Source organism: Thamnophis elegans, chromosome 8 (assembly GCF_009769535.1).
Source record: "Thamnophis elegans isolate rThaEle1 chromosome 8, rThaEle1.pri, whole genome shotgun sequence".
In the NCBI taxonomy this organism is placed as follows: Eukaryota; Metazoa; Chordata; class Lepidosauria; order Squamata; family Colubridae; genus Thamnophis; species Thamnophis elegans.
Window position 1 is genome coordinate 52,306,698 of NC_045548.1, and position 25,012 is coordinate 52,331,709.

The following is a 25,012-nucleotide window of genomic DNA, read 5'->3' on the forward strand; positions in this document are numbered from 1 at the left end:
GGACTCAGATTCTGGCATAAGGTGACTTCTTGTCCTGGCAGCTTTTGAAGCAGCTTTTCAAGTTGTTCCTTTATTGATACTTTAATCAGTGGCAAATATAGATACATGACCATATTAATATTGAACTGGTCAAGATCAGAGCATCTGACAATTTCTTCATAACAAGACTTTTTTTAAATCCGCAGAAACAAGCCAGGTGAGAGTTCATCTTTTCAGACCAAATGACAACCCCAACATTTTACTTTTTCTTCCAATTTACCAGAGAAACTGCTGTGCCTTTTCAACAGGTATCAACTGTGCCAAGAACAAAGTAATCTCAACTCTTTTTTTCCAAAAGGGAATGCTTTAAGTAACCTATCATGTTGCAGGAAAGAAAGAAAAAAAACGAGAAAACAGAATCCAGCTAAAGTTGCAAAATATGTTTAGTAGCATTGGAATTTAATGCACTGATGAATCTTTGCCATGGGCAAATTTTTGCTTTTGTTTTTTCTCACAGTAACAGTTTTTTTTTTAAAATAATGGTTGGCAAGGAAACTCATGTCTAACTGGGCACTTCCTGATTACATTAGCATAGCTCATCCCACATGAACAAACGCCCAGCACAACTTCATTTTAATTCTGGATCCAGGCCAAAAGCATAAGCACTACAGTGAATATAAGGAGGAGAATGATTGCAAAGAAAGCCATAAACTGTAATAGCACTGGGAGTATTTCTGTTCTATGCTGTCTATAAGACTTTAGATACTTACACAGTTGAAAATATACTTAGCAAGCAAGCAAATGCTGTGTTTCTCTTGTGGTCTGAAACTATAATCTGATAGAAGCTTCACACAAATCTGGTGCAATTCCATAGAGGTGTGTTTTCCCTCCCCCCTTCTTCACAGAAAAAAGGAATATACCAAGGGAAGGAGGAAAGTGGAAATAAAGCATGACAGAAGCAAAGAGGAAACAGGAAAATGCCATATGGAGGAAGATCCATGCCTTTCGCTACAAAAACCTCAAACTCTGGTGTGTAAACAGGCTGCCTCTTTTGGAGTGGGCACCACACTATTGTTGGAAAATGGACCTGCTGCCTGATATAGTTTCTGGGATGATGTTGGCAGTTCAACAGGTGACACAAGGTACTGTGTTAAAAACTGTGTCAGTGACTTGTATTGTTTAAACTGAACTGCTCTAGCCTTGAAAGTAGAAGATCTGTTTGCTGACTTAATGGGGTTTTTAAAAATGGAGATGGGCACCTTTGCTTTTCCAAACCTCTGTTTCTCTTGAAGCATCTCGCATTATATTTATTGGGCCTTATTTTGGGCGATTTTAATTTTAAATGGGAATAATTACTTTTGATTCTGTTGACTTAAAACAGTTTTATGGACTGGCTATTGAACAACAGTGTACCTCTATAACTTGCAAACAATGTTCATCATACATTTCTGTGTACATACATGTACACGCATATGATCATTGTGGTGGTTTACATAATAGATGTAGCTTGTCTTTCAATTTCTTCTCTTCATATCTGTGCAAAGAGGTTTATCTTTGTTTTTATAAAAGAAAGGCTCACTTCAATAATAGTTTATTAGCCAGTTACATAATCTTATTACTTTTATTTTATTTGTGGTTGAAAAACTGCATTGTGCAACATCAAAAAGAGGATTGTAGATACCTAGCATTATGCCTTTGATCTAAACCTTAGTGAAAGGGCTTATGCTTTAGGTTGAAATTATACTGAAATAGTGTTTGTCTGTGTGTGTGTATGTGTGTGTGTGTGTGTGAGAGAGAGAGAATGTTGCAAAACACTGTTTTATGAATATTCAGCATTTCATTCTTAATGTAGTAGTTTTCCTTCTCTTCCTCAAACTATGAAAACAATAAAATAAAAAAGTATTACTTTGAGCATTATCTGGTATTCCTTTGAAAATGGTGACCTTCAAGCCATAAACTTTCTGGATATAAAAGGCCAAGGCTGTGATGCCTTATTTTTTCTAAATAACTACCCTATATCATCATCACAATGACATCTTTTCTTGTAGAACTAAACAAAGATAGCAGTCCAATTCAGTTAATCACCATTGATAAGAATAATCCTGGCCTATATATGCCATTTTGTGTGTGTGCAGGTGATAGATAAAAAAAAATACAATAGCTAAAGATTTCTCACATTATGGTATTTTGGGGCATTTCTGCCTGGGATCAAAAATTAAAATGGAATATAAATCATTCAGAAGCAAAAGCTTTCTGATGGCTGCTTTTTCAGATTCCCTAACAGCTTGGTCTAGTTTTCATTCATGTCTTGGAAATTATAAGCACTCCTTTAATTGAATTATTCTGCAGCTGGAATCATCTGGTTTGTGTACGTACTTGTACTTTTGGAATAATTAGTAACATCTGCATTGACATGATTTAAGTTGAAGACCTTAATACTGTAGTACTATAAAAAAAACTTGTTCTCTGATATATTGATACAAAGAATAGCATATTAAATGGTGCTAGTAATGATATTTTAGAAGCCAACTAAAATAATGAGCTTTAAAAAAAGGCAACATGGGTACTTATTTCTGTCCTTTCTGTGAACTTCCACAGAGCAGGATTTTTACTAGTTATGGCAGCTTTCCCCAATTTAATTCTTCCCAGATGTGCTGGGACTACAACTCCCAGAATTCTCAGCCAGTGAGAAAGGCACTATAGGAATGGAAGAGTTAAACTTTAAAAAAACATATCTGATACCTGAAAAAAGTGATTTCCTTAAAAACATAGAAACTGATTTATATACTTACATTTATCTAGTTCAGTGCTGTTTACTCTGAGTTTGTTTCCTAACCATGCCATAAACATTCCCCAATAAATGTTTTATATCATATGTCCTATGATTTTGTTATAAACCCAGCCTGTAGATAATGCAACCGAAAGTTATATTTAGCTGTCCAGTTAGGAAGTAGCATGGTCCTTTTTATCCCCAACATAGGTTTTGCTGTAAACCCAATTTAGAATAAATATGGTCATGGATTGGCATTTATCTAACCTTTGGCAACTGGGTTGCTATTTTGGATTATTGTAGGTATCAAAACATACACAGGTTCCTTATACAGGTAGTTCTTAACTTATGTCTGGTTCAGTGGGAGATCACAGTGGGTATTTCCTTCTAGCTTAATACAGAACCATGATCCAGAATGCAGGTTAATGAGCTCCTTTGGGATATGCTTTTTTTTTAACCCATTGTAAATCTATTAACCTGCAGTACCATATGCTGGTCTGTAATAACTACTTTATGCATCTTGCCCATCAGGGTATCATCAGAATTTTTTCATATGTTTTATTGCCATCAAGGAATATTATGTCCATATCATTATCTTAGTTTAGTAAACTAATCAGTCTCTTGTAAAAAGAGAAGAAAATCTGACATGACCTATTTTTGATAAACTCATGCTAATTCCTGATAGTAATAATTTTATCCTTTTCTAAATGTTCATGGATGTGATGCTTGACAATCTATCCTAGTAAATTGTCCTGTATAGATGCTTAAGGTAATTGATTTGTAGTTTTCAGGTCTTTTTTGAATATTAGGTTTATGTTTGTTCTCCAGTTTTCTGACATCTCACCTGTTATCTAGAGAATTCCAGCTGGTGATTATTAGATTACACCTTCTAGTTTCCCCGATGGCTGAAGTGTAATTTGTCTGCCTTTATAATTTGGATATGGTAGCAAGGCAGGTACATCTTTATCAGTCTTGGCTCAGAATATGTAATATGTAAAAGCTAATGAAGCACAATGAAAAGTTAATGTGGGAAGATGGAATTAAAATACCTCAGATGTTAATTCTCAAATCTGCAACATAAAACAAGTTGCAAGGACACTCTTTTTAAGAGACTGGTAGAAATGAATCCTCTCTCCAAAGAAAATTGGTAAAGTTCATGGGAGCAAGTAAAAAAAAAAACATGTACAAAAACAACTTATTCATTTTGCCCTTGTAATTAAATCTCAGTGCTTCAACTTTTCATATCTTTCCTGTCTCTCAAAGTATCCTCATCTGTTCTTGTTGACCACAGTCACTTATGTCTTAAGTAGTGTTTTCTCTGCTTGCCAGTATTTGCTCTCCCAAGTCCTTTTCTGTATTAAAACAGCTCCCTTTTAAGTATTTCTTACCTGATGAACCATTGATTGATATCATCCAAATTAGCTTCTGAACACAAAGAACCATAGCCATCCACTATGTTTCAAATCCTCTCGTTGTCTGCTGCAAATGTTGATAAGCAATCAAACGCATACAATAGTTACCATTCTCCTAGCCTAGGCATATGTTCTGCTAAGGTAATTGGTAAAGAATTGAGATTTAAGGCAGATATTAAAGATACTGTGAGGTCAGTTCTTTTGCTTTCCTGGCAGAACTATGGAATAGAATACAAAAATTAGTAGTACCTGAATGGATTTAATCTTTGGTTAGTTACAATAGTTTTGAAACAAATTAAAGTCTATTGGTGCATTCTTCCTTCAGCAAAATCATACATAATAAATGAAGCTATATGCCTCAAGAAAATATAACATGCTCTTTTGCATGATTACATTTCATCTCTTGAGTTAAGATTTTTTTTTAAAAAAATTCCCAACTAATATTCTTCCTCTGTCTCTGTCGCCAGCCCCAAAATCTTTGTGTCATTTTGAGAGCTATCAACATGCTTACATCATCAAAACTGTTTCATAAATACTATAAGAATAGTTGCTAAAATAATCTTGCTGCTTATCTTTTAACAGATAAATGATGCACTAGTCCATATTTTTTCAGTCTCTAAAGAACAAATTTTGATGCTGCTTGGTGACACTTTCCATAATCAGAGGATTAAATTAATTTGGATTTTGAACAAAATGATTAATTCATGGAATAGAGACCCAAGAAAGACTGTTTCCACCCATGAGAGGTATCTTTGAAAAGGATATGAACAGGGATATTTTAATTTGCAATGTGCAAGTAGTTGGGCTTAAATATTTTAAATGAATATATTATTTTAACTTTTTTATTATCATATATCATTTTATTCTTAACTAAGTAGATTTTTACAATTATACAGTTCTACAAATCTCTGAATCATTTTCTTATCCAAGAAAAATTATACAAACTGTTCCAATAGAATGGTGAAGGTAAATTGTTTGAGAGATTCATGTTGTGCATCATTGATTGACCTATGATTAGAAAAGTAATTAATTGTATATGTTAACTTGATTGGAGTTCACTAGATTCCCAAACACTTGTTTGACCAGATGTTCTGACTTGAGAATAAAATAGAATTGTTTTATATCTCTCTTTGATTTTTCTCTAAATCACTTTCTCCAAGATCATAGTCCAGTGATGGCGAACCTATGGCATACGTGCCACAGGTAGAACACAGAGGCCTCTCTAATGGCATGCGAGCCGTCACCCCAGCTGAGCTCCACCTCGCATGTACCTCCTGCCGGCCAGTTGATTTTCGGGTCTCTGCAGCAAGTGCTGTTTAATCAAAATACAGTTAAAACACTATACAAGCCATCGAGAATATAACCATATACGTCCAACAGGAACAAGAAGTGCCTCACAGGAGCAGATAGAGATAAATCCTAGAGAGGCAGGAAATGCACCACTGAACAATGGAGATGAATGCTAGAGAGGAATAAAGCTGCATACAAGGCGGACATAACACATGTAACAGTGTAGGCATGCAGGTGGGGACAGAGTGAGGCATCCCATTTTTGGTCCCAGGAGGCTTCAGGGAGGCCTGCTAGGCCCAAAACAGGGTGCGGGGGGTCATGCACACATGTGCGGGGTGGGGTGGGGAGCACTGAAGGTTGCATGTACATGTGCAGGTGGTGGGGAGCACAGTAGGGTGTTGCACACCCATGGTATTATGGGTGTGGGCACATGCACACATGCTGTTGTGCGCGCACATGCACTTTCAGCACCTGAGGACAACAAGGTTAGCCATCACTGTTATAGGCTATAGGTGCCAGAGACAAAGGTTTATTTTAATCCCCAGATTCCTTTGAAGCTGTTCATTTTAAGTAACATAGCGTATTTTTCAGAGTATAAGATGCACCTTTTTTCCTCTAAAAAAAGGCTGAAAATCTGGGTGTGTCTTATACACTGAATACAATATTTTTTGCCTCCTGAAGCCCCGTCCCCTTCATCAAAATGGCCATGCATAGCCTTATGGAGGCTTTCTGACAACTGGGGACTGGGGGGGGGGCAGAAATGAGCAAAAAACGGCCATCTTTTGCGCCCCCCCCCAGCCTCCAGCAGCACTCTATAAGCCTTCATAAGGCTATGCATGCAATTCTTTTGACCAAAAAATGACCCATTTTTGTGAAAAACGGGCTGTTTTTTGCTCGTTTTTGCCCCCCCCCACAGGAGCATTCTGCAAGCTCCCCAAAGGCTATTCATGCCTAAAAAAAAAACGGGCCTGTTTTTGCGAAAAACGGGCCATTTTGGGGAGGTTTGCAGAGTGCAACACCCCACCCCCCTTTTCGGAAAGCTGTTTAGTAAGAGTGGTTGATGAGAATTACATTGATCAAGTGCTGTCCCAGCAGGAACAAAGTTTTAGGTGCTACAGGTTGTCAGCTATTTCCTTCTCCAGCACATGGATAAATACACCTGGAAACATCTGCCTACCTACCTACCTACCTACCTACCTACCTACCTACCTACCTACTCTCTCTCTCCCTACCTACCTACTGTATTTCTCTCTCTCTCCCCTCTATCTACATATATACCTATCAACCTACCTACTCTCTCTCCCTCCCTCCCTCCCTCCCTATCTACTGTATTTCTCTCTCTCTCTCTCCCTCTACCTATCTACCTATCTACACACTCTCCCTCCCTCCCTACTGTATTTCTCTCTCTCTATTTCTCTCTCTCTCTCTATCCTTTTATCTACTTACCTACCTAAATACTCTCTCTCTCTCCCTATCTACCTACTCTATTTCTCTCTCTTTCTCTCCCTCTCTATCCCTCTATCTACCTACTTTTTTAAAAAAATGCCTCTTCAAAACTTGGCTACATCTTATACTCCGGTGCGTCTTATACTCTGAAAAATATGGTAGCTTATTAATATATATATTTAAAGTTTTCACTAGTTCCTATCCCTGCTCTTTAGTAATTTCCACTAAATTAAAAGCACCTAATCTGTGCTTTCACAATAGAATTTTCTAGCAAAGGATTTAGTCATAGCTACCTAATGAAGCTCACTTATCTTACCTTTGGATTATGGGTTTCTTAGAAAGTCAAATAATTTAAAGGCTTCATAAGTTGGCAAAGGCATTCTTTCTTGGGCCACTTGAAATGTGTACTTTAAAAAAAATCAGAGAAATGGATCACATGTATTCATGAGAGCTTCATTCAATCTATAAAAAAAATCAGAGAAATGGATCATATGTATCCATGAGAGCTTCATTCAATCTATAAATTGCCTTGTGCATTGGTCATCTGAAACATGTGTAACCAAATTGTCAGTTTAAGCACGGTACTAACATGTACGTCCATTTAAAAGAGAACTGCAGAACTCTGTATACAGAAAATGAAAGATGGCATATACCACTAAAACTCTTCAGTTTGTCAGCAAGGGGAGAAAGGATGCATTGTTGAAATTTTGAATTAAATTTCCTCAAATAGATTAATTTACAGCATGTGTCTAAATCTAGAACCCATGACTCGGCTGGAACTGAAATTTAACCAATTTTCTAAAATACTTTTTATAATACAAAATATCCTAAAACATTATGATCAACTCCTGATGTTTGATTGTGATAAACAGTTCACCGTGGGCTACTTTCAAGATAGATGCATCTCTGTAAATCTCCCTGAATTTTAAGGAATTTTTCCAGTGGAGGCAGTACATTAGAAATTCTGACATTGTTGAAAACATTGAGGAATATGGTAATTCAAATATCTCTGAAATGATGACTGAACAAGACATGGGTTGCCTAGAAACTTCTTGACATTTTAGAAGGTGAGGACTAAAAAGCTGGGGAATCATTTGAGTTAAAACTGGAGAGGAATATTCTTTGTAAATACTAGCATTTTTGTTAGCTGTGCTGGCTCTCTCATTCTTCAGTGCATCACCTGCAGGAAGTTAGGAATGTTTACATTTTTCTGAAATTGGTTGGATTAAATATTTAACAGTGCATTTCTATACTTGTCTAAGCAAACAAAAATCCCTGTTAAATTTAATTAGATATACTCCATTGGACTGAGCCCTAGCTTAAACCGAGCTTGGTTTTAACTGGATTTTTAAAAATGATGTCCTAAATGTGCATTAGGTTGTTCAAAGTTGTGGTGCCTCCCAGGTGAGTTTTTAATTTTTTTTTTAGAAAGTTAAATTGGCCAGGGCCAAAATCAAAGAGCCTGGGATCATATAAGCCCCTTATTTATTTCTGCATATCTCACATTTATTATTTTTTGTAAATAGCTCAATAATCCTGCTGAGATGCCCCCAAAACCATCCACCGACTCCCATCAAAGTTTACCCAAGTTCCAGCGGTAACAACTAGGTCTTTATGGCCTTCTAGGGATCCTGTTGAATCAATTGGGGGAAGGCGTTCCACAGGATGAGGCGACCGCAGAAAAAGTGTTTCAGGAATGGACCTGGCACATGTACCAATTAAGAATAGAATAGAATAACAGAGTTGGAAGGGAGATCTTCTAGTCCAACCCCCATCTTAGGCAGGAAACCCTACACCACTTCAGACAAATGGTTATCCAACATCTTCTTAAAAACTTCCAGTGTCGGAGCATTCACAACTTCTGGAGGCAAGTTGTTCCATTCTAGAGATTGAATGAAGTTTCTTGGATGAGAAACGAAACGTCTTCAAAGAAAAACCTCTTGAAACAACCATCACCTGCATAACTGAGAATCTCTATAGCAGTGACGTGCAGTCAGGGGAGGCAGGGGAGGCACAGCCTCACCACTGTCAGTCATGAAAAGGGAAAAAAATGTAAACAGGAAAAGGCGAGTGCTGAGGTTAGGCTAGCTAGCTGCTGCCACACCGTGAATAACTGCCTGTTTAAAAAAGCCTCTAAAAAGCGTCCTCTACTATGAGGCAGGAGAACTGCATGCCTCATCTAGTCTGATTTTTAGGCCCTTGAGCAGAGTTAAGCGAGGGTTAAAAGCCTAAAAAATCCCGAGGTAGTTGAGGCACGCAGTTCTCCTGCCTCATAGTAGAGGGCGCATTTTTAGAGGCTTCAACTCTGTCATTCTGTTTAAAATTGCAGCATCGCACTCACTCTTCCTCCACTCTTTCTCCGTTTCTGATGCCCACCACCCCACACTCCCTCTTTTCCTTCAAATTTCCTTTTTTCTTTTTTCTTTAATAAATGCAATGCTCAGGCATTCTCTCCTCTCCCCCGACACCCTACTGACTAAAGCACTTTCTTTCGCCCGCCTGTGCTTGCGGCAGAGCTCAGGCGGGCTGCCACGAGGTCAGGCGGGCAAAAGAAAGTGCTTTAGTCAGTGGGGTGTCAGTGGAGAGGACTGCCTCACCAGCCATAAACCTCACCACACGTCACTGCTCTATAGACATTAAGAGATTGAATGTAAATTTAAAACAAATTTAGAAGATTCCCCTTGCTCCTAAATTATACCTGGTTAAGCTTTTGATTTTTTTAAAAAATTATAGAATACAAGGCCAAATTCCAGATTATGAATGACTAATGTGCTCCTTAACCCTGGATGTTGTTCTAAGTACCGTAGATTTTTTGCCCTTGTAGTTATAACTTTGAATACGGACAACTTGGAAGTATTTTTCAGCAAATTGCATTGCAGTTTTGTTTGGCAAGTGTCCTGATTACCACAGCCTTTTTTTTTTCTATTGTTGCTTGTGTCCCAACTTCATGAAAGTTCATTACTTGGCATTTTCTGCAACTAGCAATAATACAGCCAGAGGTTATTTTCTTGTCAGGTATACTATGGTTAGTGGTTAGTGTTCTATCATATAGTACAGCAGTAAGTAGTAGCATTCTAAGTATTCCAAGATAACAAAGGAACATATACTGACTTCATTTTAGCGTGCTATTCTGGTGTACACTAATGGAACTTTTTATTTGTGAGTTACTTTCTATCTTTGCTTTTCCCTTATATGATTTATATAAACAATTTACATGCTTTTCCATTATGTAATTTAGAGTATTCATTCACGCATTTAAATCCTTACAGAATGAGTAACTTTGCATGTGTCTTTCTTTAGAGAGAATAAGGTGTAACTATAATTTCTTTTGCTTTTTCACATAACCTGCCCTTGTATTTTTAATATTGAATTTAGGATATTAGATCTGGGCTGCAAATATATGGTAAAAAATATAGGGCTAGTTTGAGAAATAGTGCAGCCTTATACATAAAAATATTGGAATCTGGAGTAAGTCATGGAATGTCTGTGTGCAATATCATGCAATGCCATTAATTATTCCAAATAGCAAAAGTTTTCAAGGGCCAAAAATGATCTTTTATTAGAAAAGGCCAGACTGCAGGAAATATGAATTCTCAGGGTTATAATATAGCTATTTATACCTCTTAAAATAGCCCTTGAAGGGAATTCTTCCCATCAGTTATGTTTATATTTTCCTAATGGCTTATACTATATCTTGTTCTCCCAATGTACCTTTTCTACAGGGCTGGCTTTTGCTATTCTATCATCAGTGCATCCAGTGTTTGGTTTATATGGATCATTCTTTCCTGCTATTATATATGCCATATTTGGAATGGGTCGTCATGTTGCCCCAGGTAAGTCCTAGTGGTTCAGTTTGAAAAACTTAGCAATCTTACCTCTTTCTTTCCTTTTGATATCTTAGTATGTAATGAAGACCAACAAGCACAGATCAGTTAGGTTTGTTGCACTATTCTGTATTTCATTTATTCTGAAACAATGACAGTCTTCAACTTCATAATTAAAGACATTGACTTCTTAGCATGTGAAGCAGGCTTATTTCATGGAAGAGGAAACCATCTGGTCTTAGTTGCAGAAAACAATGGATCTGGGTATGGGGTCATGTCTCCCATAATTTGATATGGGTTGAACATGATGGAGGAAGATAAAGAATTGTGTCTTTCTGATATTAGGGACCGTGTCTCTTCACTTAAAATGCCGAACTGTATGGAACCTCCCACAAAGCCAAACCCTCTGGGGCTGAAAAGCTCAACTACATGCACATTCTCTCTGGTTATTATTATGCTTTCTGAGAAGCAGTTGTGTTCTTTTGAGTAATTGTGTGGCTCTTTGCAAATAGCCTGTGTGCCAAAAGTGCATTCAGCATTACATTTAACAGCCCTGTGGGAGCCATGTGGTCTGCTAGGATAGCAACACCCCATCCAAAGTACATAGAATTTGCATCGGAATGTATCCAGAGCATTTTGTTAAAGGTCTCTTGCCACTCACTGGCAAGCTGGATTTGAATTTTGTGGCGAGTTCTTTGGAAGTGATGATAATGTTGAGTCAGCAGAATATGTTATATGTTCATATTTATATATGAATATATATATGTTTTTAACTGCTATGTTTTCTTAAGTATCTATTGGTTCATTAAGGATGTGCTTATTGTAAAAGTCTCAGATATATCAGAGATGAATAGCCCAAGGCCTCAGGGCTATACAGGGGCTTCAAAATCCTTGACTTTACTTCTCAAGATCTTTAAGAATTACCAAATTGTAATTGTCTGACTAGAGGAAGGAAGGAAGGAAGGAAGGAAGGAAGGACCATATTAATGATATTTGATTTTAAATGAAGCAAATATAAATTAAATTAAATCTTTATATGACTTTTTTTCCTATAGGTACCAACTTTCATAATTTTCAGTTAACATACTTGTTGGCCGTGCTATAAAAAATGTGCAGTTAATAGCTCCACCCATTACGAAGGGACCATATAAGAAGACATTCTTGCATCCATGATTGATGGATGCAAATTTAGTCTATAGAAAAGGGAAAGGTGTGTTTTGCAAGCTAAACTATTTGTCCACCTTGCTCTGCACTGTGTGCCTGAACCCTCTAAAAACTGAGATAGAAGTCTTTTCTGTTGCATGCTGTTTCTTTTATACACACAATCAGCAACTGATTTCTCATGCAAAGAATCAGCTTCTACCTATGACATTCTAAACTATTTCTTTTGTCCTTATTTTATGCTAATATTTATGCAGTCTAGACCACTGCTGGACATCCAACTATCCCTGGAAATTTTTTTTAAAAAAATTCAGATAAGCTTCAGCAGAAAGATTGCATATATATGCAGTCATATGACTCATGTACATACAAAAAAACAGTGAACAGTTTGTTGTCTAGAATTTGTATAACGTACAACGGAGTTCTCAATATGGAAATGAATGTCTATGGCAAGAGAACATGTATAAAGATGATGTTTGCAGAAAGCAAAATGATGATGATGTTATCCATTCAGTCTTGTCTGACTCTTGGCGATTCTCTGAGTCAGGTCTCTTCACATCTTCTGATCTTGGCCCTACTTCTATGCTCTGGCTGGCGTCAGCTCTGAGGGAGGAAAGAAAAATATGCCGGAAAGACATAGGATATGTGGATATAGCTATGGTGTACTGACAATAATTAGAATTCAGTCAATCAGTTAATAAATCAATATCACCAGATCTTACAACTTTCGGAAGTTCAAAATGGTTATAAAACATAACATGTTCAAAGAATTCAAGTGAGAATTAGCATTAGTTGGACATAGTCTGGAATCATATAGCTATGGTTTATTTAACCATGATTTTGTTAAATGTGCTATAAATGAGAAAAATCAAACATCATCATAATAAGACATATTTAAATGCAGAGGTTGGGTTCACACAACATGTCATCTCCAAACCAAGCAAACTGAATCATGGCTTAGCTGTAAAGATATTTCTTTCTTCCTAAGCAACTTAAAGTCATCTTATAGGAATTAAACAGATGAAAAATTCTTTCTTCTTTTGCAGGAACCTTTGCTCTGACCTCCTTGATTTCTGCAAATGCTGTTGAGCGTCTTGTTCCTCCCATAAGCAATTTCACTTCAGACAATACATCTGAAGTATTGGGCTTATCTGAGTTTGAGATGCAGAGGATTGGCGTTGCTGCAGCAGTTTCACTACTAGGAGGACTGATTCAAGTAAGTTTTTCAGAAAGCTGAATTTTATAAATAGAAAACTAGTTCTTGTACTAAAGTAGCAATAGCACTTATATACCACTTTACAGTACTTTGCAGCCCTCTCTAAGCAGTTTTACAGAGTCAGCATACTGCTCCCAACATATTGGGTCCTCATTTTACCAACCTCAGAAGGATGGAAGGCTGAATCAACTTTGAGCCAATGAGAATTGAATTGCTGGACTGCTGGCAGCAGTTAGCAGAAGTAACCTGCAGTACTGCATTCTAACCCCTGCACCACCACAGTTTCCATTAGAAACAGGCCACATAATTTGGGATTATATTCCACATATTATATTGAAACATTATTTAATCATGACTTGTAATTTAAATTTAAATTGATTTGTTTCATTTAACGCAATAAATATAAACATGGCACACAAATCACAGTACTTAGGCTTTCACAACACACTGATCTAAAATTGAACAAAGTCTGCTTGGTGGGAGTACAGTAGATAATCTGTGCATTCCAGAGGCTAATAAATGATATAGAGTATTTAGAGTATTTATTAATACTTATAGGCCGCCCTTTTCCCAGAGGGGACTCAGGGCGGCTTACATAAAATGAGGGGAAGGGATATACAAACAATAACACATACAATACATAAAGTAAAATAATAAGCAACATTCATTCATCATTCGGGTGGGGGCAGTTATCTTTGTCCCCAGGCCTGACGGGCTAGCCAGGTCTTAAGGGCTGTGCGGAAGGCCTGGACGGTGGTGAGGGTACGAATCTCCACGGGGAGATCATTCCAAAGGGTCGGAGCTACTACTGAGAAGGCTCTCCTCCTTGTAGTTGCCAGTCGGCACTGACTGGCAGATGGAACTCGGAGGAGGCCTAATCTATGTGATCTAATTGGTCGCAGGGAGGTAATTGGCAGAAGGCGGTCTCTGCCATTCTTAGGGAAGATAGCCAATGATGAGGTATGATGGAAGCTGTAATTCTCAATATCCTAAATGCCTCTGCTCTGTATACTTTTAAGCCAATTCTCTGGCTTAGCATGATTTATAACCCACCAATGGGGCGACTGTGTTTGAGAAGAAGTGCTGTATCAGCAATGTTAATTTGGATGACTTTTGTACATGAAATGAATGGAAAAGCCATCTTCTCTTTCACCTTGCATAGTAAACATTAGTGTAGTGTATGACTGCATGTTCCACACTTACCATGCACAGTTTCATAAAAAGAGGTTAATCATCTCAATAATTCTAGTGACGTTGCTTATATCATTTATAAATAACCTCAAATAATCAGTTGCATGTATGCTCTTATATCTGGAAATGATAATTATGCTTCTTCCATTTTCCTGGTACAGATTCAGTCTTTAAAAAATGTGAATATGTGAAAGATGAATGATTTGTGTTGCTGAATGTTATGTGTGCATGGATCATATCCATAATGAACTATTAGAGTATTCCAGTTTTGCAATGAAAACTATTTTTATCAAAATCTTATAATAAGTGAGTCTCAGAAGCTTCTATTTATATGCTTTCTTTTGGGTCAATTAGAGGCTTTGCAAATTATACAACGTCCAGCTCAAATCATCGATTGAATTATGAAATATTTAGAATTGATTGGAAAAGAAGTGTATTTGTGTAGGCGCATCTACATTGGTTTCAGAGGCACTCAGATTTTCTAATATGAGATTCAACTGAATCACCTTTGAATATAATATCTCAATGAAATGTTATTGTAATAGAAGTTGAAAATATATTAGCAGTTGAACTGGCTATCTTTTTTGTTTTCTATACTAGGTCCGGGTATGTTTAAAAGACTTATCATTACTTGCTGATAAATATTATCAGAAAGAAAACTTATTTTATTCTCACAAAAACTAATCAGCGTTTTTTGTTCTAATCTTTGTTTATCCAATGGAGAAATACTTTTGAATTGACCTACACTGGGTACGGAATTATGGAAATCTTTATTTCTTTTTTTATTCAATCTTTCTTCTCTCAGCATTTTGGTCTTTTTCTTTTTATCTTACTCTCTCTTTTTTCATCATCTACAGCACATCTTCCCAGAGATCTCCAAACGGTGATAAGCACACCATAGTTTTAAACACAGCAAAAGACAATTGTTAAACACATGTGATTGGAGAGGGATCATATTCACTAATCCCCGCTGATATTTGTTTTGGACATCATTTTCATGGTTAACCTTGTTATGCGAACCCGATCAACTGCGGCTTATATCACAAATCATGTTTTAACTTCTCATAGCCCAGATAGCGCAATGCACAAATGGTAAATGATGTTTTTGTTCTAAAGGAAGGCCAAAAGCCAAACTTGTCGAGATGTTCTGAATAGCTGCATTCATGCTCCGCTGAGAGTTTTTCTTTTAAAAAAGCATCAAATAATTCAAAGTCAGTATGGCAAGGATCTGGAACAAATCCAAGCTGCTAAAGCTCTTGACTTCCCAAAATATGATCTTCATATTTTAACTATGAACAGATAGATGTGTGTGTGTGTGTGTTTGTGTAAATGTATATTGCATGCAAATAAATTAATAAAATATTATCTCCTGAAAGATGTTTAATAAAATTCATATAAGCTTTCCATCCACCCTTGAATTCTGTTTAATGGGCCTTGATTTAGTAGACTTTGGGCCTAAGGGGCCATCTCAAAAATGGCTCCTTAATCCAAGCTCAGGAATAGATTGAAAATGTTTTTTAAAAAAAAAAAAAAAAAAAAAAACCTCTGCTTTAATGAACTCACTATCAAATTAGGATTGGAGGTTTCTAACACACATTTTAGGATTCTGTATTTTGGCTCTAATTATTGCCTTACCGAAGTCTGTGTGATTCTTCTTTCCTTGATGATACCCTTGGTGCAGGGCTTGATAAAAGTACTTACATCACAAGGCTGTTGTCGAGGAAAATGAGTGGAAGTTATCAGGGGTGGGTTCCTACTGGCATTGCTAATGGTTTGCTTCGCTTTCACACACAGTTCAAATTGTTCTGTGCAAGCATGAAGAATATGAAAAACTGCTAAAATACATGCTGGCAACGGCAGGGCAACTTCTCTTCTATCCCTCCAGTTGTGATATCTAGAAATCTAACCTTTTACATTTCAAATGGGTTAGTCTGAATTTTATAAATTGAATACAGTCAGTTCTTAACTTACAACCAATGGTGAGATTCAATTTTTTTTACTACCGGTTCTGTGGGCGTGGCTTGGTGGGCATGGGGTAGCTTGGTGGGCATGGCAGGGTAAGGATACTGTAAACCTCAATTCCCTCCCCACTCCAGGGGAAGGTTACTGCAAAATCCCCATTCCCTCCCGATCAGCTGGGACTTGGGAGGCAGAGAATAGATGAGGGCAGAGCCAGTCAGAGGTGGTATTTACTGGTTCTCTGAACTACGCAAAATTTCCATTACCAGTTCTCCAGAAGTGGTCAGAACCTGCTGAATACCACCTCTGCTTACAACCATTCGTTTAGTGACCTTTCAAAGTTACAAAAAAGTAATTTATGGCAAGTTTTTACACTTAGGACAATTGCAGCATCCCCACAATCACATTATCCTGTTATCCTTATCTATCAGATTATTTATGACAGTTGTACTGTCCTGTGTCATATGAGCACCATTTGTAACCTTTCCAGCTGGATTCTGACAAGCACAATTAATGGAGGAATCCAGATTCAATTAACAACCACATGATTCACTTAACAGTTCCAATGATTCATTTAACGACTGTGGCAAAAAAGATCATAAAATGGGGCACAGCTCATTTAACAATGGTCTTGCTTAGCAACAGAAACCTTGGGGCCATTGTGGTTGTAAATTGAGGATTATCTATATAGTAACTTTTAAGGTTAACGCGTTATATACATACATACATACATACATACATACATACATACATACATACATACATACATTTGTGTAAACACAAGAGAGATAGCATTTAATAAATGTATGGAAGTTAAAATGGATTGAAAGGCTATTCATGGGTGCAATGAGTAATGAACTAACTTCTACTTGACTGGCTCATGGAACTTTCTTACCTCCTTTTTAAATAAAAAATAAAAAATGCCAGTCTCATTTTTACATTAGAATCAGTAACTGTGTCTGAAGGCAATCTCTATTATATTTCTGGTTTCTCAGGTAGCAATGTTTATGCTACATTTGGGCAGTGCTACCTTCTTGCTAACAGAGCCAGTGATAAGTGCAATGACAACTGGGGCAGCTACGCACGTTGTGACTTCGCAAGTGAAGTATCTCCTGGGAATGAAAATGCCATATATCTCAGGGCCTCTGGGATTCTTTTACGTGAGTATATATTGATAAATGTTTGCTGTGCTGTTTTGCCTTTATTTGCATGCTTATTGAAGTTGCAGGATAAACTCTAAATACTATTGTGACCTTTTGGATCAGGCCTGACTCTGTTATCTCTAATTGAAGTCAATTCTGGATGCAGTTCTAGTTTTGCTATCTGATGCTATCTGGAACTTGCCATGAGTTCTGAAGCCCAGGTATAGGAAAAAAAGTGATATTTTTTTTGTAATCATAGAGTAGGAGATAATTTTAGGTATAATTGCTGTAAAGAAAATTGAAAGCAACTTATTTTTATTTCTTTTCATTCTCTAAGAGACATACAGGTGGTTAAGAAATATGAAATATAAATAAATAAAATTCTTATACTTTTGGCTTTCTATTTTTTTCTTTCTTTACTTTATGTTTGTTCCTATTAGTTTTTATCTTTGTCTCAAAAGACTTACTAAAAATTATATATATAAAAAAACAAAAATATGAGCTCATTAGCCTGGCAAGTATCTTCCAGAAAGATACCACACTTACATGGGAAAGGATCATGTCACATCCATTTTTCAAAGTAGCTTTTTCCAGCTGTACTTGGCTATGCAGAATGTTGAGATATGCAATATTAAAAATAAAGTATACAACTTCCAAACCAGCTTTTTCAAGACAAGGCATGGCAGGATTCCACTTGACAGCTGAAATGCTGCGTAGCACATTTTCTAAAAATAAGAACAAGCTAAATAATATATAAATAATTCTTTAAAAATGAATGTTCATATTTAGGACCTGATTTCTTATTTTTCCTAGGAACAAGTTTCTGAATTAGATGATTCAAGTCTTAGATTTAAATTATGTTTGTAAAGCAATTTCATTGTAAATCAGTGTTGCGTTTGGCTGCCAAATGTTGGAGAAAAGTACTTTTTAGCAATTTAATGGGGGCTTTCTGCATGTAAAATTGGATTTGTTAGTATAGGTTCCAATCTTCTGAATAAATCTGTTTGCTTTGATAGCTGTACCCATTTAGAACTTCAACCTTAATTGCTTTTCTTTGCAGTTATACTTTTTGGCATACTAACTCTATGATGTCATTTGTATGTCTTAGTATACACTATTCAATGATGTGGCTGAATTATAAAATTGTTGGATCTCTAGTATGCATCTCTGTTGGGGGGGTTACTCTGCCAATTCAGTCTTGCCATGTTCATCAGCCACAGATTTATCCTTTGTCTGTTCAGAAAATTTATTTGGGCATTACCATTCCAAAAATAAACTTTGATTTGAGGTCCTGAGATCAATTTGCTTTTCTTTGGATGAATATCACATGTCTGCATTAGTCTTGAAAATGTTATCTATGCAACAGGTGATTCTTTTTGTGTTGCTGTGACGATCTGTTGAATTGATTATGATTTAATTAAATGTCAACAAGGAACAAAAAATAACCTTGCTGTCCTTTGGTCTCACCAAGTATTGTCCTCAAGTGTCTTATTGCATTTTTGTTGAAAAGTCCAAAATTCTCCGCAACAACTTGCATGGGTTGACAAAGAGATTTTATCCCTCTATAATTCAGTTCTGGAAAACTAGAAATGACAGTCTCAGTTTCTTTGTGTTGTTGGACAAGAGCAATAGCTAATAAGAAGAGTAAGCAATTAAGCTTGATGGTAGAATTCACAGCAACCTAAAACCCACCAAATTACCTTTTTATTATCATTAGGATTCTATCTAGGTTCATTTTGCAGCCATTTGTCTGGAATGATATAGTGTCTTCTGCTTGAACAGTAGGTTGGACTAGAAGACTTCCAAGGTCCCTTCCAGCTCTGTTATTCTGTTTTGCTCTGAATTCCCATGGAGCTTTTGTCTTTGCTTAGATCCTATTTGTGTGTATGTTGAAGGTGAGCCTTAGAGCTTGATATTACTGCGTTTCTTAAACTAGGCATTCTTATTTCTCTGCCATTAATAGCAGATTCTTCTGTTGCTAGTTGGCTATTAGCCCTGCTATTCTATGTCATAATTATTGATGCTTTTAAAATTAATATTAATTTTGGAAACTGTTTCAAGCATAGTTGATTCAACTTACCATGTCAGTTATCTACCATATATCTTTCACCTATTAAATAGTATTTATTTGTGTTCATCTAAACTTCTATAGGCATATAAAGCAAATATCAAGGATTCATACTATATTCCAGAAGATTAAGGAGCCCTCTGGAAATTACAGGAAAGATAAAACATTTAGCAGAAGTTAAGCTCCTCTCTTTTCTCTAATAAAGATTTGAACTGAATATGCACCTCTTCAGAAAACAAAAGAAACTCTACTGTTTGTGGAGGGCATTGCTGGATCCAATTTGTCTCAGTATCAGTATCTTCTCCATACCTGAATGTATCTTTAAATATTGCTTGTTTATAAGGTATGATCTTTCTTTCTATTTAGATTTATGCCTACATTTTTGAAAACATCAGATCCATTCAGCTGGAAACTGTGCTATTGTCTATATCTAGTATTGCCATACTAGTTCTTGTTAAAGAGCTAAATGAAAAATTTAAAAAGAAAATTAAAATAGTGCTTCCTATTGATTTGGTTCTGGTAAGTATGACTTTTTAGGTACTGTATTGATAATTTGCTACAGTTCCTGATGCCTTCTGCTTATTTCATGAAACAAATATGTATAGATTTATTATTATAATGATGTAATAAATTTGCTGTGGATCAGTTCAAGTCTATTCTCAGCCATGGCAACTGCCAGAATGACCGACACGCATACATGCACATGGACATATATGAAGGTACTCAACAGGGCAGGAAGAAAGAAGGAGGGAATGCTATGCTATATATCATTTCTAAAAGGAAAGGCATGATTTAAAAAAATATCTAACAAATACACAAACCAGCTACAATTTTATTTTATAATATAATAAATCATGTTGCTGAATAGTAAAAAATTTAAATTCCCAGGAAGCACTGTAAGTAAAGAATTCTAGAAATCTTGACCATGAAAACAAATATTTTCCTTCTGCCTGTAATAATCAAATAAAATGATGTTGATAAGCAGCATGTCTCAAAGTCCACTGCCACAAGATTTGTATATTGTTTCTCATAAAACTTCTGAGAAAAATATTACATTCTTATGAAAGAAAAAGGTAATAAAGATTTAATCCATACTGTTTGTGCCCATTAATGTCAGTCAGGCAATGTTCTGATATATAAGCTAAGGTAATTAATTTGAAGAATGCCCCAATTTGTTTCTCTTAAAAATGTCAGATGAGCTAGCTACATTGATACTTTTTATTTAAATCAATATATATTGTGGTTCCAAAGTAAAGATGTATAAATTTATTGCCAAATCACCATCTTCAGGCAGGCTAGTCTAGGGCTGCCCAGGCAGAGATTTTACCATATCCTTCCCCTGGATTTTTACATATTTAGAAAGGATGACTGTACTATGACTATATGACTTTTACCTTTTGGAAGGTCCCACAACCACCTAGACTCCAGAAAGTGTCTCTGAAAGGCTAGAGATTCTCTTCAGTAATATGAGTATCAGTGATGTGCGGTGAAGCTTATGGTTGGTGAGGCACGGTGCTGGGCTGGCTGCAGGCCGGGGCAGCAGGCGGGCGGCGGCATCGGCATCGGCGTGAATATTGGCCTCGGCAGCGGTGGAGCACTTTGCATCGCGGGAGCCGCCAAGTGCCTTTGCTGCAGACCCGGGCCAGCCCAGCACCATACCCGGGTCTGCAGCAAAGGCGCTTGGCTGCTCCTGCGATGCAAAGTGCTCCACTGCCGCCGAGGCTGACATTCACGCCGCTGCCACTGCCGCCGCCCACTCGCAGCATCAGCGGCGGCGTGAATGTCAGCTTTGGTGGCGGTGGAGCACTTTGCATTGCAGGAGCCACCAAGCGCCTTTGCTGCAGACCCGGGTCTTGGCGGCTCCCGCGATGCAAAGTGCCCCGCCGGACAATTATTTGGAATACATTCTAACATCTTATCATTTTCCATAGCCATAGCTGTATGAATACTTTGAGAATCATTCTCTGCAAATATTAATTTAAACTAAAATAGATATTGATATATAAAAAATCTTGTAAAACAAATATTTCAGTACAAATTTAAATGTATATTAAATGTTAGCTAGTTAAAGATATTGCAGGTTAATGGGGAAATAAGGGACCTCTAAGTCTTCTGATGGTTCTGCTCCCGCAATGCAAAGTGGAGAGTTGAACTTGCTCACACAGGCACATTTTACAAGCACGGCTCCTGCTGCTAGATTGCGCAGTCGCTTAAGTGCAAGGCATGATTCGCTGCTCCCAGATCAGGAGGCGGGAGAATCAGTGCCTCCTTTTCATATGAAATTTTTCACTTTTTAACCCTTGCTTAACTTTTAAAAGGCAAAAAATTCCTTATGCAAAGGAGGCCCCTAGTTCTCTTGCCTCCTCCTATAGTTAACACTAAGCAGACTCCAAACCACTGTGACTTGGAGTCTGGTAGCAACTACCTTGGCTTTAATTATTTTAAAAAAATTCTTTAAAATTCTTTCCTTTTCCTGAGGAGACTGGTGAGGCCCCGCCTCCCCTGCCTCTAGTGACTGCATGTCCCTGTATGAGTTATAGGTTCCCTTCACACATATTAGTCATTCCTGACTCTAGGGCGCAATGCTCATCTCCGTTTCAAAGCCGAAGAGCCAGCACTGCCCAAACATGTCTCCATGGTCGTGGCTGGCATGACTAAATGCCAAAGGCGCATGGAACACTGTTACCTTCCCACCAAAGGTGGTTCCTACTTTTCTACTTGCATTTTACATGTTTTCAAACTGCTAGGCAGAAGCTGGGACAAGTAATGGGAGCTCACTCCGCTAAGTGGCTCAATGGCTAAGACACTGAGCTTGTTAATCAGAAAGGTCGGCAGTTCAGCGGTTTAAATGAGTTATGTAAAATGCTGATGAATATGGAGGGAACACCTTTGGAATTCTAAAACATATTAAGACATGTCACTGAAGGAAGTATGGCTACAAGGCTCCCATTGTTTTTTTACAAGAAACCATATGGCCTTTGGATCAAAGAACATTCCTTTATGTCACCCCTGAACCTATAACCTGAGTTGATCATTATGGTATTCAACAAGTGATCCCATCTCATAGTTGGTCTTAATCCATATTTCAAAGAAAGTAGAAAAACAGTTATGCTACTTCTTGTACTTTAAAATATATATATATAACCTTGTTTCAAATCAATTAATCTTTATTGTTGCTTGACAATAGGTAATTGCTACCTCTTTCATCTGCTATTCTGCTGACATGGAGCGCAGTTTTGGCCTGGAAGTTGTGGGACATATTCCAAAAGGGTAATGAGTCTTCTTTAAATAGGTTTTTGTGTTTATATACATGTATCGGCATATGGAAATATAGTTATTTCTTACCCACATTTTATACAGTAGGTTTAAGTTGTTAATGTGAACTAAGCAACAAAACAATTGAAGAATTAAAATAAAAGTGCACAGTTTGTCTTAATACAAATGATAACATCTCAGGAGAAGAAATGAAATCAGAATCTGGTACCTAATAATTTTGTTTTTAATAACATATCACTATTGGCAAATGTTTTCTGCATCTTTTCGAGTGTACTTTCTGTAATTCATACAGAGAGTTTTCAAAGGGATAAATCAAATGTTTTTAAATTTATACATTCAATAATAAAATAATCTGTCCTTTGTTTTTCACTTATAGACTATTCTCTTTCTGGTCACAGATGGGGCTTAATCTTGGGTGGAGAAATTTGACATTAGATCTACCTCTTGTGCCTCTCTTCTTTTACAGTAATTTATTTCAGTGGTGGGAAATTTGAAGGCTATGGAATGTTCCCTGCCCCCGCACATACCCAGTACCTGAAATGCATTGAAATAAGCTCAGGAGTCGCTATAAATATATTTCCTTTCATTGCATCTTGTGGGGGCAGGAATGTTTTTTGAAAGAAGAAAAACATAACCAGACAAGGGATTGGATTTATCAGAACATTTTGTTTTCCTAGCACCCACATTTAGGTTTTATTAAATGACACTTTAAATTTAAAAATATTTGACAAAGAATAAGATAAGAATACAATTTTTATTAAAACTTGTGTGCAGCATTTGAAAGAGACGAGTTAAAGCTTTGGCTTCTTAAAAACTTTGTGTCCTTTGCGTGGCTTGCTTGGCCACTTTATTTAAAATTACATACATTCTCTGTGTATATACAGGTAGTCCTTGAGTTACAATAATTCATTTAGTGACTGTTTGACGTTTTAATGGCACTGAAAAAGTAACATGACTGTTTTTCAAACGTACAACCATGTGATTACCTTTTGCGACCTTCTGACCAGCAAAGTCAATGGGGAAGCCAGATTCACTTAACAGCCGTGTTACTAACTTAACAACGTGGTTCACTTAACAACTGTGGCAAATAAAGATGGTAAAATGGGGCAGTTGGAATTGGAATTGGAAAGTTTATTTATAGGCCGCCCTTTTCCTTGGGGGGACTCAGGGCGGCTTACAATTCATGGGGAGGGGAATACAAACAGTGAGACATAAAACAATACATAATTAAAAATAGAACACAACATTCATCATTCGGGTGGGGACGGATTACAATCTAACCCCAGGCCTGACGGGATAGCCAGATCTTAAGGGCTGTGCGGAAGGTCTGGAGGGTGGTGAGGGTACGGATCTCCACGGGGAGATCGTTCCAAAGGGTCGGAGCTACTACCGAGAAGGCTCTCCTCCGCATAGTCGCCAGTTGACACTGACTGGCAGATGGAATTCGGAGGAGGCCTAATCTGTGTGATCTAATTGGTCACGAGGAGGTGATTGGCAGGAGGCGGTCTCTCAAGTACCCAGATCCACTACCATGAAGGGCTTTATGGGTGGTAAGTAGCACCTTGAAGCGCACTCGGAGATCAACAGGTAGCCAGCGCAGCTCGCGGAGGATAGGTGTTATGTGGGTGAACCGAGGTGCACCCACAATCGCTTGTGCGGCCGCATTCTGGACTAGCTGAAGTCGCCGGATGCTCTTCAAGGGCAGCCCCATGTAGAGCACGTTGCAGTATTCCAGCCTTGAGGTCACAAGGGCACGAGTGACTGTTGTGAGAGCCTCCCGGTTCAGGTAGGGTCGCAACTGGTGCACCAGGCGAACCTGGGCAAATGCCCCCCTGGTCACAGCCGACAGGTGGTAATCAAAGGTCAGCTGTGGGTCCAGGAGGACTCCCAAGTTGCGGACCCTGTCTGAGGGGTATAGTGTTTGACCCCCCAGCCTGAGTGATGGAACACTTGCCAAATTATTGGGAGGGAAACACAACAGCCACTCGGTCTTATCCGGGTTGAGTACCAGTTTGTTAGCCCTCATCCAGTCCCTAATGGCTTCAAGGCCCCGGCTCATCACGTCCACCGCTTCATTGAGTTGGCACGGGGCGGATAGATACAACTGGGTATCGTCCGCGTATTGATGGTATCTTATCCCGTGCCTCCGAATGATCTCGCCCAGTGGTTTCATGTAGATGTTGAATAGTAGGAGGGATAAGACCGAACCCTGTGGCACCCCATATGTTAGGGGCCTAGGGGTCGATCTCTGCCCTCCAACTAACACCGACTGTGACCT

The 25,012-nt window shown here is 37.7% G+C and overlaps 1 protein-coding gene across 1 annotated transcript in view; it reads left to right on the top strand.

The window, feature by feature from the left end:
- Positions 1-928: 928 nt before the first annotated feature.
- SLC26A7 (solute carrier family 26 member 7) overlaps positions 929-25,012 on the top strand; it is a 57,787-nt gene continuing 33,703 nt past the window's right edge. The window contains exons 1-6 of the mRNA XM_032222283.1: positions 929-1,121; positions 10,620-10,730; positions 12,929-13,098; positions 17,244-17,408; positions 19,825-19,977; positions 22,646-22,728. Of these exons, the coding sequence (XP_032078174.1) occupies positions 929-1,121; positions 10,620-10,730; positions 12,929-13,098; positions 17,244-17,408; positions 19,825-19,977; positions 22,646-22,728 (875 nt within the window). The remainder of the gene's footprint in view (positions 1,122-10,619; positions 10,731-12,928; positions 13,099-17,243; positions 17,409-19,824; positions 19,978-22,645; positions 22,729-25,012) is intronic.